The sequence below is a fragment of the Salvia splendens genome, chromosome 4 (genome assembly GCF_004379255.2).
Source record: "Salvia splendens isolate huo1 chromosome 4, SspV2, whole genome shotgun sequence".
Lineage (NCBI taxonomy): Eukaryota > Viridiplantae > Streptophyta > Magnoliopsida > Lamiales > Lamiaceae > Salvia > Salvia splendens.
Genome location: NC_056035.1, coordinates 9,673,772 through 9,687,746, shown reverse-complemented (window position 1 = coordinate 9,687,746; position 13,975 = coordinate 9,673,772). Strand labels below are relative to the sequence as shown.

The window sequence follows — 13,975 nt, the reverse complement described above, 5'->3', positions numbered from 1 at the left end:
CCTGTTCAGATCGCCTATATTTAATCACCGACCAGAAAACAAATTAAGCTTACAAGAAATATAAAAATGTTCTTGTATTTAGCATTCCATTTACTTAGATACACTAACACACGAGTGTGTCACACATAAGTATACTAAGAATTTAGATGGTTTTCTCGAAATATATGCATATGAAGCAAAACAAGAAAACAATAGTTGGTTTCGAGGAGATTTGTCGTTGAATACTTCAGATTTCTGTCCTATAATTCCTAAAATTATTATGGCTAACATGGTTAATACATAATAATCTAAGGTGAAAAATCTTGAAACTTGTATTATGTAGGAATCTGTGGTTGTTGGGTTATGTTCCCATTAATGGGCATGTTTGTTCTTTATCAAATGTACTATTACTACATTATTTAATCTTAACGTATAGTACTGTAGTATATTTGAAGTAATGGTAAATAGGGAGATGTTTCGAGTACTACTCATCTACTGATCTTCGCAGTTCTCTTTTAAGTGGAATCCTCTTAAGGAGAAAAATAAAGTTTGGTTTTTTAATACCCACAGTTAATTTGTAAACTAATGAAATGTGTTATGGTACATGTGCATGATAAGTGGTGTTAAGACATAAGATTGAACCATATATCATGGTACTCTAGCTATTTCTTAAAAGAAGTGACTTGACTATCTTGACCACTTTGCTTTTGAGTAATGATGCATAATGAAGTTCAATTCAACCACTCAATAACCAAAAAGTAATTTCCCTTCTTCAAAACAACATATGGACCACGTAATCAAATCCGACTTCACTATCTACGTAAATTGGCACCAAACTTTGACCAAACCTATTAAACGCATTATCTACCACCCTTTGGCCCATCTTCCCCTTAAATCTTTCTTATTATAAGGTCTTTTTTTTGTTTTAAATATAGGAAAACTTACGACATTGTTTCAGTGTTTAATGTAGTATATTTCTAAAAACGAGTTCACATTTGAACTGAACCATATTGGGGAGTATCAGAGAACAACCATTAACTAATGTAAAAAAAAACTAAAAAGCACACATGGAATGAAACATGATTAATACTTAATAGTTTTTGCATGAGTTTTTATTACCATGATCATCCCTTAAATATAATTTGAGAAGTTAAATAAAAAGGCTTTCAATCAAAGGATGAATGCTACTATTAATTACATTACATATTGTTAAAAATAATCTAGTAGAGAATTGTGTTGAACATATACCTTTATTCATATAAACACACTCACACACACCTTAATAGTAACTTTTAATTTTCCCACTAACCTAAAAAGTGGCACTTGATTGCTCTATGTCTTCAAGGTAGATATATTACCTTTATAAGGTAGAGAAAACACAAGTCATAGTCCCATATGACTCATATGAGTCAAAAGTCTCTTTTTTGGGGATGAAATTTCAAATACAATATGATTGAACTTTAAATCCAAACCCACTTTGTTCAAACTGCTTCCCGCCCTTGTGTAATGTGTAATTCTTGGAACACCATTTGTTAGGAGTATTATTCAACACAATTGTAATCCAAGTTGTGGGGTCAATATATTGAAGAAGTGTAAAAAGATTATGATTTATGTCATGTAGCATGTGGGAGTTTTCTTAATTTAGGTCATTAAGTACTATTATTTTTGTAAATAGTACTCCATCCGTTTTATGGCAGTGGAGGCATTTCTTTTCAGTACAGAGATTAAAATTTTTTTATTATGTGAATTAAGTAAATGAAGAATAAAGTATGAAATGGAAAATGTAGAGAGATTAAGAGAGAATAAAGTAGGAGAGAGTAAAGTAAATGAGAGGAAATATGTTACTTTTACTATAAAAAAAATGATTACACTACTATGAACGTATCAAAATGGCAAAATGACTCCACTACTATAGAACGGAGGGAGTAGTTATCAATGAAAAAAGATCTCCCAAAGTGTCAATACATTGGCGGATCTTGCATTAATTAAAATAAGATAATGTAATCTTCCTATGTTATAGACTGACAGTAGTATATGGTCATGAACTTACAACCCTGTCATTGTCATGCATGTTCACGAAATTGATCAACCGGGAAGACTCCTAAAGCGGGACGGAGGGAATAGTTAACTAGCCATTTTAATTTGTATAAGAAATTCCATATATAATTGGAATTTTCATTTAAACAAGTAGCAGGTGTTGATGATAGCCATTAAATGAAATTGTGAGTCTAATATTAAATAAATGGATATCGAGTGGAATTGATAGGATAAACCTCCTATCGAGCTGATAGGCGTCCGTAGATCGGCGATCGATAAATGTTTGTCGCGGGTGAGTGCCCGTCGAGCACGGCGGTTTTCTCACTTGGAGAAGAGAATGAACGATAATATTAATATTCTTGATTGATTTTTCAAATGATTACAATAACTCCTATTTATAATGCTAATAACTAACCTACTTAACAAGAAAACAAAGATATGGAAAAGATACGCAAATAAACAAAGATGTGGAAAAGATACGCAAATCTCTAATTTAACTAACTAAATAATGCTCGTATCAGGAATATATTGAAGGAATTGCGCATTTAATTATATAACGATGCAATCTGACATTGAAATGCAACTTTGTGTCTGTATTCTGTAAACTATAAAATTAATGAGGAAACTGATAGAACCTTGTTCTATCGGGATTGAGCACACACGTTTGTAACGAGAATAAAAGAAAGATAAACCTTAGTTGAGGTGCTAGGGGCCGATTTCCTGTAGAACTGGGAATGAGAATAAGTTTATACTTTATTTCTCAATGAATAAAAGAGTACATAGACATCAAATATAGAATACTAATTAGACTCAGTAAAGATAAAGATTGCATAAAAATAACTAACTAAAATAGAAGATATGCTAAATAAATAAAATCAAGAAGATATGTTGGAGATCTTGAGCGAGATATAGGGGTGGGAAATTATATCGAAATACCGTAATACCGGACTTACCGTACCGGAAAAATAAAGAAAATATCAATTTTTCGGTATACCGCAGTTTCCGGTACGGTATGATACCGTACCGCAGTGTTTCGGTACGGTACCGGTATCAATTTTTCTAAACCGCTGTATACCGCGGTATACCGAATCCACGGTATACCGGTATACCACGGTATACCGAAACTTCGGTATATACCGAATCCACGGTATACCGGTATACCGTGGTATACCGAATATTCGGTATATACCGAAGATTTGGTATACCGTGGTATACCGATAGATTATTTTATATATATATATATATATATATATATATTAATATTAATATTAAATATGTTGTAATATATATATTACATTTGTATATATAATATTAAAAAAATTAATACATCAATTAATACAATAAAATTAAACATTCAAATGATAATTTATTCAAACAAATTCAAAATTAACCTGAATTATTTTTTTATCAAATCATCCTATTAAATATAATAAACACAATAGCACATAACACCGAAAGAAGATTGGAAATACGATATCGGGAATATGTTTCAACAGAGCACATTTGAAAGAATTTGTATTAACTCACACCATTTAGTATATGATTCTTTGTGTAATGTCATATTCCAAATATACAAAGTAATTAAAAATTTTGTTTTATTCTTCGTCCCACTTCATAAAATGTCAATTAAAAATATGTGCAGCTGAAAATGAATCAAATCGTTTAATTAGTGTTTAATTCATTGTATGTTATCTTATTTTATATACTACTTAAATTGAAGGATGAATAAATAGGATACTGATCAGTCATTCTTAATTCTTAAAGAGAAATAAATGTCCAATTTAAATTACTAACTAGTGTCACGCCCGTGCGATGCACGTGTCATTTTAATTTCTTCATATTTTTTTCATTTTGCGAAATAAAAGTTGTGAAATGATAAACAAAAGAATATTCGACATCCTCTTACTTTGGATTATACTTTTTCAATCACATTAACCCCACATAGACACATGAGTGTGTTTAAATGCTACCTTTTCTTTAAAATGTCAATACGATCACATTAAAATTTCAACACATATTTGTGTTGACATTTTAATAAACTGTCTTGACATTTAAATATCAGACTTAAAATTAAAAAGCATTTTAAATCTGTGAAAATATGAATTAACTGTTGAGTTATAACTGTAGGAGCAAGTTTACGTTGCAATAATTTAATATTGCACTGGTGAGACACTTTCTAGTCGAGATTCATTTCATTGCAATATAGCGACCCTATACACTAAAAACCCAAACCTTGAAACCTAAATTCTAAACCCTTAACTTTAAAATATACTTATCATAACCAACAAATGAGCCAAATTTTGATATATGTTGAATTTTAGTATTTTCACATTAAAAAAATATTATTTGCTAGTATTTTAAAAATTTATTCAAATCAAAGGAAGACCGTGCCTTGTTAATATTTTTGAGAATTTGTATGCATGTTTATAATGATACATTGAAATTAAAGTTTAGGGGGAAAAATTGAATCTTTATTTCATTACACTTGTAAATCTATTTGGAGATTTTATTTATAAGACCAATTATTACTACTATTGGTCTAAATAGCCAAAAATAATCAATAAGTACCTTCATTTTATCATTAACCATGATTATGAGATAAAATTCTGAATATATGTAATCAAAATAATCCATAAATATATATTAAAAGATACTTAAAGATCAACATCATCGGCAACAACAAATATAATATGATACTTGATAACATGCTAATCAAAATATAAAATTGAATAGAGTGATGGACGAATTACCGATAGCAAAAAATAATAAACAATCGAGAAACCAATTAGTAAATGAACAAATCAAGAAACCAATTATTTTTTGGTATACCGTTATCGTTACCATACCGTTATTACGGTATGGTAACGGTATCAAAAAATATCATACCGAATTTCCGGTATACCGGAATTTCGGTATACCAAAAATTCGGTACGGTATCGGTATTGAATTTTGTCATACCGTACTTTCCGGTACGGTATGCGGTATGGCACGGTCGGTACGGTATACCGTACCGACCCACCCCTAGCGAGATATGCTTGACGAGATTCACAAGATCGAGGACCCTATCATACACCTAATTTTGTAGGAATTTACAAACTCATTTACAAATTGGTTGATTCTGCCGAGTGCGTTAGATCATCTGCAGCGGCGTTTCGCTGCGGGCTCAGTCTCGTCGCGAGATGAGCCCGCAGCGAGACGCCGCTGCAGCCTCTCCGTCTCGTCGCGTAGCTCGTGGGGAAGGGGTGGGACGCGAGCTGTCTCGCCATGCGCGTCGGCCACGTGGCGAGACACGGCCCACTCGTCGGCTGTGCGAGTGGGTGTCGATTTTAGGCTTTTTTAATTATTTTTTTAAAAAAATCTGAATAATAAAAAAAATTGCGTGCATATCCGACCTCCAGAATGCTCTTGGGTCTCGGCCTGAACAAGATAAGGATACTTCGTGACCCAATCTGGACTTGCGTGCATATCCGACGGAGTTCACAGCTGACTCGCAGATTTTGCGCGTGTTTGGAGCAGCGACAACGGCTGAAGTTACTCGCAACAGTGACTGCTTGTTCGTGACAGCAGTGCTGATCCGTGACAACAGGGGTTGTGAATCAGCCAGAACCTCAGATTGGGGGTTGACTGAATCAAGAAATTCGGTGCAGAAATCAGTCTCAGCAAGAACTTGAACATGCGTGGGCTGCTCCTCAATATCGTCGGTGACGATGACTCCATTGTTAATATTCAAAGCCTTGCTACAAGCTTGGTCAATGAGACTGTCATCTATGACATTTATATCAACGGAAATACAGTCTCTATTACATCCGTTGTGCTCCTTAGGGTCACTATCCACATATAAGGTATTCATGCTCATACACCCATCGCAAATAATTGAATTGAAACTACTCCCATTAGCAAAATTATTGCTAGTCACAGTCACAGGTAGAACACCAAATTGATTGACACTTACTTGTGTGACCTCCTCTTTACACTGCGGTGGCTGATGATCGAGCTCCTGATTCGCAACTAGGCAGGCCGTTTTGCGGTTGGGCTTCCGCTGGTCTAATTTTTGGGCGATGGCTAGAGTTTCCTCGAGTGTTCTCGGTCGTCACATGAGTACTAACTGTTTCAGCGAAGATTTGAGGCCCGCAATGAACAAAGAGGATAGCGTCGCATCCCCGATATGTGAAGCCTTTTGTAGCAATGATTCGAACGATGCTTGATAGGATTCGACGGTAGAAGTTTGCCGGAGAGTAGCCAATCGACCGACGTAGTCGTACAAATCAGGATCGAATCGCTGCTTTAAGGCTAACAAGAAGTCATCCCAACCCTTTCCTTTGTTATTTTCCACCCAATACTCCATCCAATCTAATGCTGGTGGATCGAATAAATATTATTTAAGATAAAGACGATCATCTAATGGTGTGTAGTTGTGGTTTTATTAATCCAATCCGGGGCATTCTCTCCGTCAAAACGTGGTGGTTTGAGGCGGAGGCGTGATAGGGCTTTAGGCACAAGCGGTGCTTTTGTGACCGATGGAAGGAAAGACCAACCGCCCATAGGTGTTGCGTTTGGTTGTTGGTCCGGAGGCTCCTTCGCTCTCGCGACGGTGACGGAGGCTGACAGTTTGGCGAGGGTTTCCTCAATTTTTCTGTTGGCTGCTGTTTCCATCATCATCGAAATAGTGTGAGAAGAATGTTGCTGGCGGTGATGGCTGCGTGGCTGTGATGATTGGAGTATGGATTGAAATTGTGAGGATTTTGTCGTGAGTCGTGAGTTTTGAGAGATTTTGATGGAGGAAGAGTAAACAATGGAAGCACCGGTTTGATAGAACCTTGTTCTATCGGGATTGAGCACACACGTTTGTAATGAGAATAAAAGAAAGATAAACCCTAGTTGAGGTGCTAGGGGGCGATTTCCACCAGAACTGAGAATGAGAATAAGTTTATACTTTATTTCTCAATGAATAAAAGAGTACATAGACCTCAAATTTATAGAATACTAACTAGACTCAATAAAGATAAAGATTGCATAAAAATAACTAACTAAAATAGAAGATATGTTAAATAAATAAAATCAAGAAGATATGTTGGAGATCTTGAGCGAGATATGCTTGACGAGATTCACAAGATCGAGGACCCTATCATAGACCTAATTTTGTAGGAATTTACAAACTCATTTACAAATTGGTTGATTCTGCCGAGTGCGTTAGATCATCTGCAGCGGCGTTTCGCTGCGGGCTCAGTCTCGTCGCGAGACGAGCCCGCAGCGAGACGCCGCTGCAGCCTCTCCGTCTCGTCGCGTAGCTCGTGGGGAAGGGGTGGGACGCGGGCTGTCTCGCCATGCGCGTCGGCCACGTGGCGAGACACGGCCCACTCGTCGGCTGTGCGAGTGGGAGTCGATTTTAGGCCTTTTTAATTATTTTTTTAAAAAAATCTGAATAATAAAAAAAATTGACCGATTTTTTTCTTTTTTTACTGTTTTTTTCCTTTTTTTCCCACATTCATCTATAAATAACACTACACACACACACAATTCCCCCACCATTTTTTCCACACAAACACTACACTCTCACACTATATCATCTCTCTTTCCTCTCCAATTTCTGCAAAAAGTCCGGTGAAGGAAACTCCGGTGGCAAGGGCGGCGACTACGACTTGAATGTGTTTGTCGACTGGGGGGCAGGTACAATGTTTTTGGTGCTTCCGGTTCCTGTTCGTCGCCAAGCACCCAAGGCTCGGCGACGCCGACATACCAAACACCAGCTTTCCAGTTGATGCATACTCTCGTCCTCCCTTGGGTCCGAGGAGCTCGCAAACGCAGGGATTATCCCAAATTAGGGAGGATATTCAGGAGGAACACACTCCGGAGGCGGTGGAGGACGGAGAGGACGCGACCGTCATCTATACACACAAGCGGAGACGATGGCTCTGTTCGACGCTTGGATCAATACGTCAAACGATCCCATCCTCGGGAATCAACAAACCCGCCTCAACCTGAAGATGCTTCGCGCTCATTTTGAGCGAGCCGACAGAGATGTCAAAAGATTTTGTGGGATCTACAAGAGGGAAGCGGAGCAATACCAAAGCGGAGCCAGTGGAGCCGACATTCTGAGAGCGCTTTGCGAGTCTTTAAATCCGACACCAGCAAAGATTTCAAATTTCCCGACATTTGGGAGGCGGTCAAACATCTTGATAGGTGGGTTGGCGGTGTCGATTCCTCCATGGGTTCGAGCTCGAAACGCACGAAGCATATGGCTAGTGGCCAATACTCATCTAGTAAGGGCGGGGAAGGAAACTCCTCACAAGAGGTTGAGTTCCCGACATCCGATGCAGGGGCTCCTCCGGTACACGACGTCGGCCACAAGGGAACAAGGCGGCGAAGGCGGCTAGATGGAGGGGGAGGGGCCGAGGCGAATCAAGCCAGACGGGCTCCCAAGGGCCGTCGTCCTCCCTAATGTCCATGTACTTCACCGCCACGATGGCTGACACTTCTCGCATGACGCCTCCCCAATATCAAGCCCATCTTGTCGGCATTGAGTATCTGGCAAATCAACTTGGTATTCTGCCTCCACCTAGCTTGAGGGCACCGCCACCGCCTTCGAGGATGATTCGCCGGCGGAGTAGTTTTTATAATTTAAGGGTGCAATTTTTAATTTCTAGTATTTTAAATTATGTGTTTTTTTTTTGTTTTTTTAGGATTTTAATTATGTGTTTTTTTTATTTTCTTAGGATTTTAAATTGCAATTTTCTTTTATTCAGTGTGTTTTTATTAATTGAATTTGTTGAAAATAAAAATAAAAAATGAAATTGAATGAATAGTTAAGGGATGAGATGGTTAAGAGATGGATGGATGCATGTGTTGTCTCTTAGTTAAGAGATGTGATAAAAAGTGCAGTGGGGCCATGAATAGTGAATGGATGAAACGGTATTGAGACACGGATGTGAATGGCATTAGTTACTTACTCTAAATGCATACACAAAATTAATGATTACTACTATTAATTGTTCTCGCTATTCCCATTAAGTTAGATTCATTTTTTTCAAAAAAAGAAAATATTTAACCATCCTTACTTTATTCCCTTTCATATATTACTCACACGCGAAAAAACAGACACAGAATTAGTTACCATTGAGATTTCCTCAGTTTTTCTCTCCCTTCTGAGTTCAGACTCTCTCCCTCCCTCTCAATTACCCTTAAGCTTTTTTCTTGAATTACCTTTATTTTGTCACGCCATAATTTGCTAGCTACCTTGTTTATGTATTTTTATATCTAAAATTTTGTTATTTTGCTTGTAGATTGATCATGTAAAGCAATAATATTGTTTTTCTTCTTATTTTCCGTTTTCCATTTTACTCAGAGACGCTTGGTTGTTCTTTGAAAAATTTCGCTGTTTAATAAATGATAAACTAATACTCCACATAATATTCCAAAATTGTCGATATATAATATTATCAGTATATTTATTTAACTACTTAGATTCATCAATTTAGGCTATTAAGTAAACTATTGGCAAATAAGAAATAAAGTAGTGAGTGAGCCAAACAAAAGCATAGAACAATATTGTAGTATATCGCATACAAAATTAGTTTGTTGATAGAATAACAAAAAGTAGCATAAGAGAGAACATAACACATACTACAACAGAACAGAACAACACAAACTTAAATATCCTTTCATCTATGGAGTTGAAGCAACCCAATTCCTCGAGCATTTGGTTTGACAACACAATATCCAGCTCTTGAGCAAGATCCCACCACCCCTCTCCTACTCCGCCACCGCCTCTCCACCTCCGCCTGCTTTTGCCGCCTTATGATGGCGCTAAGCCTCTCCCTCCTATAATTGGTGTTCAAGGGAATCGGCATGGCTTCCAGCCCCATGAGCTTCCCCACGACCCCCGGTTTACACCAAATAACACTCTCCCCTCCCACCACCGCTGGCAGCCTACGCATCTTCTCTGCCTCCGTCTCCCTTGTGAAGGGCGACCGGTACATGCCCTCCTTCCCATCCAGAGAGAACCGTGGATACTCATCCAATGCCTTTCTCGCGCTCCTTAGAATGTCGCAGCTGCTCACGCACGACATTCTCTGCAACTCTACCTTGCTCTTTCCACTCTCCATCTCCAACCCCAGGATCATCTCCTCCAAAGTTGGTTGCCTTTCTCTTTGTTTTTCTTCCTCCAGAATGGAGGTGGAGCCCTCTCCGATGCACAAGTTTCTCAACCCTTTCTTCATCTTCACACCTACAAACCTGTTCACAACATACAGCTGCAGCTCATTCATCCACCTGCACTCTACGTGAAAATCAGCGAAAAATGAAGGGTGGATCAGTACAGAGCATGAATAAATGCTTTAAAAGCAGTCACATGAAGAGAGAGAGAGGTATCACAAGTTTCCCAACTCCCACTCTTGAAAAAGAAAAGCTACTCAAGATACTTAAGTGGCCTCATTTATAGCAGTTTGTTGAATGACTTGATGACTAATAAGTTTTTAAGTTTCAAACCACTTACCACAATACATTTCAAAATAAATTCACCATTATGAATATTCAATTCTTGCCTCCAAACCAGATCGACACCGCAACGACTAAATGCAGAAACGAGTTTCGTGTAGTACTCCATCTATTAAGGAAGCTGGACAAAATTTCTCCCCTCAGAAATCCATTGATATAGAGGAGAAAGCTTCAAAGATAACAATGTGATGGAGAGATATACAATTTCAAGATATCTCATTAGTTTGCAGCTTCTGAACATATCAGGTGATTGTTGAAAACTACATGTCTGATGCCAACTGGAACTATGTTGGTTCCAAAACTATAATCATCATATGCATATTCATGCTAGCAACTGAGTGAGACCTACACTAACTCTATTATCGATCGCGCTTATCAGGACAACGTGAAACACACAACTTGTTTGGAAGAGGGGTAGGATGGTTAGGTCATTATACATAACAATCTGAAACACCACCTATGTACATACAGACAAAGTTAGATGTCAACTGTCAACACTTGTCATCAAACTGGAGCTTCATGAGCTTTGACGAACCGGCCCTTGACTCGCTTCCTAGTATCTGCTCTTGCTTTTCTGGACTCATATCTTATATGTTTGTCGTATCTACACATGGATGTCATGAAAATATCAGAAAAAAATGGCAAGGGATTTAAGATTTTCTTTGTGGTGATAGAGAATGAGAGGAAGTAGTTAACCTCCTTGTTTTCTTCTTTTCCTTGTATCGTTGCATAGCATTGCCTCTATTCATTGCCAGAAGCTCGATGTCACTCTTTGACATAGCTGCCACACTCTCGCTTGCCAATAGAATAGACTGATTCGTGAACTGCAAATCTTTCGAACCACCTGAGGATTCGGGTTTGGTTAAACCTGAACATGGTGGCCTTGATACAGGTACATTATTACTCTCTGATGTAGCAGGCCCCTGACTTGGAGTCTGGTTATTGGCAGCACTCTGCATTATAAATGAGACAGAACTCTAAAAACTTTAGCAGAGAGAATATAAGACTAAGACAATTTTATTTCACAATAATTAAGCAGAATAAGGGCAAATATGAACATTTTTTGGCCACTAGCAAGCATATCAAAGTCCAAGATTCCGAGAAACTACAATTTGGCAGTCACATCCAGATTTTGTGTAGTCAGATGTCCTAATATAAAACTCATAACCAGATGACCTTGCAATGTCAAGGACAAAACAACAGGGCAAGATGTCGTAATCAGATGCTCAAGGATTAAATTAGAAAAACAGACCATGATATATCATTTTTAGTATATTGTTGATAAAATCAGATGAACCATGAAGAGTCTTTACTTCTCAAACTCAAACCCATATGTCCTCAGTTAGGATGCTAATTGCCAAAAGCCACCACCAGTTAGAAATCTGTACTAAAATGAATGGACAGGACGGACGGCAATGTATACTTATTAGGATCAATTATGAATCACTAATGGATGAGCAATGGACATCAAAATAGATGAAATATTTCCCGAGTAAAAAAGCTTACGTTAAAGGGGATTATATCTTCCTGGGCAACAGAACAGTTCACTCCAGAGACGTCCACCCCTCTTCTCTTGGCCAAGGATGGTTCTTTCAGTAGTTCCCCATAACTTTTCATAGTGAACATGTCATTTCCTCCAAACTCTAATTCAACAGGGCTAGACTCCTCACGGCTCCTCAATTGTCCCAGATTGAAGTCCCATATCTGCAGAAGCAAATGCAGCATATATATCAGCACAGAGGAGATAATTGATACAGACATGTGCAACAAAGAAAGCGCATGATAATTAGCACTAATGGTCTTTCATTTCAAAAAACAGTAATCAGAAAAACACTCCCCACCCTCCAATTTTTATGCATAGACTGAGCGCATTGTTGGAACTTAGTAAATTTTGTACAAACACAAGGTCCTATCGGCATGCCAAATATGTAACTTAGAACCATTGAATATCATTACAAGTCTGAAAGTTGGTTATCAGAATCAGATACCTATTTTAACTGGAGAAGGTAAAGAAGCAAGAGTAGAAAAGACAGCATGCATGCGCTCATCAGAAAGCAGCTAGGAGAGAGTAGTACAAACTCAGCATCAAAAGGGGATTGCAAGAAAGGTCTAATACGGGCAATGGATTTGCAACTCAGCATGTTGCGCAGATGTCTTGCCTACGGGCTTAGTTTCTGCCCAAACATTGCGGACTAAAAAAATCACTAGCGAAGACAAGAATTAACTTTGATTTTAACATTATGTGAACAATATACCACCAAATCCTCAAACATTTTAGATACATTTCCAGAACTGAGTCCTGCAATAACATTTCACTGATCTTCCTAAATTCGAAACTTTATACCCAAAATTCTCGAATTGCAAGCATTGAAAACAGATTATTGAATAACTTGTCAAAGTTATTTATCAAATGATCGGGGAACAACACAAGTGCAGTAAAAATAAACACTGTTGCAGAGAAAGATAAACTTCTGTGAAGGAAACATTTTCTGATAAAACATTTGTAAAGAATATGAGAGAGCAGATGTTGAAAATACCTGCGCGCCGTGATCACATGCAGTGGTGTTGTTGCGGTGGTCCTTATGATCGACCGGCGTTGGCATCATTAGCAACGACGTAAACCCTCCTCTGTCCTGCGGCAATTCCTGTTGTTGTTGTTCTGGCTCATACCTCGGCGTCCCCGGTCTTACATCCTCCCCGTCTCCACCACCATCAGCTAACAATTCGATAAGCTGCTTCAGAATGAGCTGCTTCTGCTTCCCGCAGCTCGAACTCTTCTTCTTATTGCTCACCAATTCGCCTCCGCAGTCGGAATAAATCATCGAACGGGCGTTGGGAACCATGAGATCGTCCAGCAAACCTCCCCACTCGTAGGGCTTCTCGATCTCCAAGCCCCAGGCCGCCGCCAACTCCAACGCCGACGGACAGCCCGAGAAACTGTCCACGGGGCAGCGATCGTGCGCGGCGGAGACGAGACGGATGCCGTGCGCGTCCCAGTCGCAGTCCTGGCAGAGGACGAGGCCGTCGGTGGAGCACCGGAAGGACGCCGGCTCGGCGGCGCAGTTGTCACAGATCTGGGAGCGGAGATGCTTCTTCGAGAGGGAGTTCGCGGAGTGCACCTGCTGGTCACACGACAGGCAGAGCTTCGCGCTGTCCGCGCGGCAGTACAGAATCGCCTGCCGCGAGCCGCAGAAATCACACCAAACCATCGCAACGGAATTGAAATACTATTTGATTGATGGATTAAAGAGTAGAAGATAGTGGATTTTGTAGTACTATCAGATTTCCACCAAAACCTCCAAATAGGGACATATGAGTTGTTTTGATGAAATTGGTAAATTTGCAACCTATTTTCATATGATTAGAGAGTGTTGGTGGCAGAAATTTGCAGTTTAGGGGAAGGTAGGTGATGATAATGATGGTGGTGTAGTTATTTATATTCCATTCATCACTCCACACAATTGAG

General features: G+C 38.8%; 3 protein-coding genes across 3 annotated transcripts in view; all 3 read right to left on the bottom strand.

Moving 5' to 3' along the window:
* LOC121798419 (DEAD-box ATP-dependent RNA helicase 21-like) overlaps positions 1–13,975 on the bottom strand; it is a 794,448-nt gene that overhangs the window by 439,182 nt on the left and 341,291 nt on the right. The gene's annotated exons all lie outside the window — the stretch shown is intronic.
* On the bottom strand, positions 9,552–10,649 carry LOC121798467. Its single transcript, XM_042197489.1, has 2 exons — positions 10,508–10,649; positions 9,552–10,291 (listed from the first exon to the last, which is right to left on the bottom strand). The coding sequence occupies exons 1-2, from the start codon at positions 10,515–10,517 to the stop codon at positions 9,675–9,677; spliced, it is 627 nt and encodes a 208-aa protein (XP_042053423.1). The 5' UTR covers positions 10,518–10,649; the 3' UTR covers positions 9,552–9,674.
* LOC121798435 (zinc finger protein CONSTANS-LIKE 14-like) lies at positions 10,707–13,962 on the bottom strand. Its single transcript, XM_042197439.1, has 4 exons — positions 13,047–13,962; positions 12,016–12,213; positions 11,206–11,462; positions 10,707–11,113 (listed from the first exon to the last, which is right to left on the bottom strand). The coding sequence occupies exons 1-4, from the start codon at positions 13,716–13,718 to the stop codon at positions 11,014–11,016; spliced, it is 1,227 nt and encodes a 408-aa protein (XP_042053373.1). The 5' UTR covers positions 13,719–13,962; the 3' UTR covers positions 10,707–11,013.

Excerpts from the sequence above, each read along its gene's own strand:
- LOC121798435 (XM_042197439.1), bottom strand. The coding sequence starts at position 13,718 with ATGGTTTGGTGTGATTTCTGCGGCTCGCGGCAGGCGATTCTGTACTGC. Across the intron at positions 11,463-12,015 it reads AAGATATAATCCCCTTTAAC|AGTGCTGCCAATAACCAGAC; the intron begins GTAAGCTTTTTT and ends TTTATAATGCAG. Across the intron at positions 11,114-11,205 it reads GAAAAGAAGAAAACAAGGAG|ATACGACAAACATATAAGAT; the intron begins GTTAACTACTTC and ends ATCCATGTGTAG.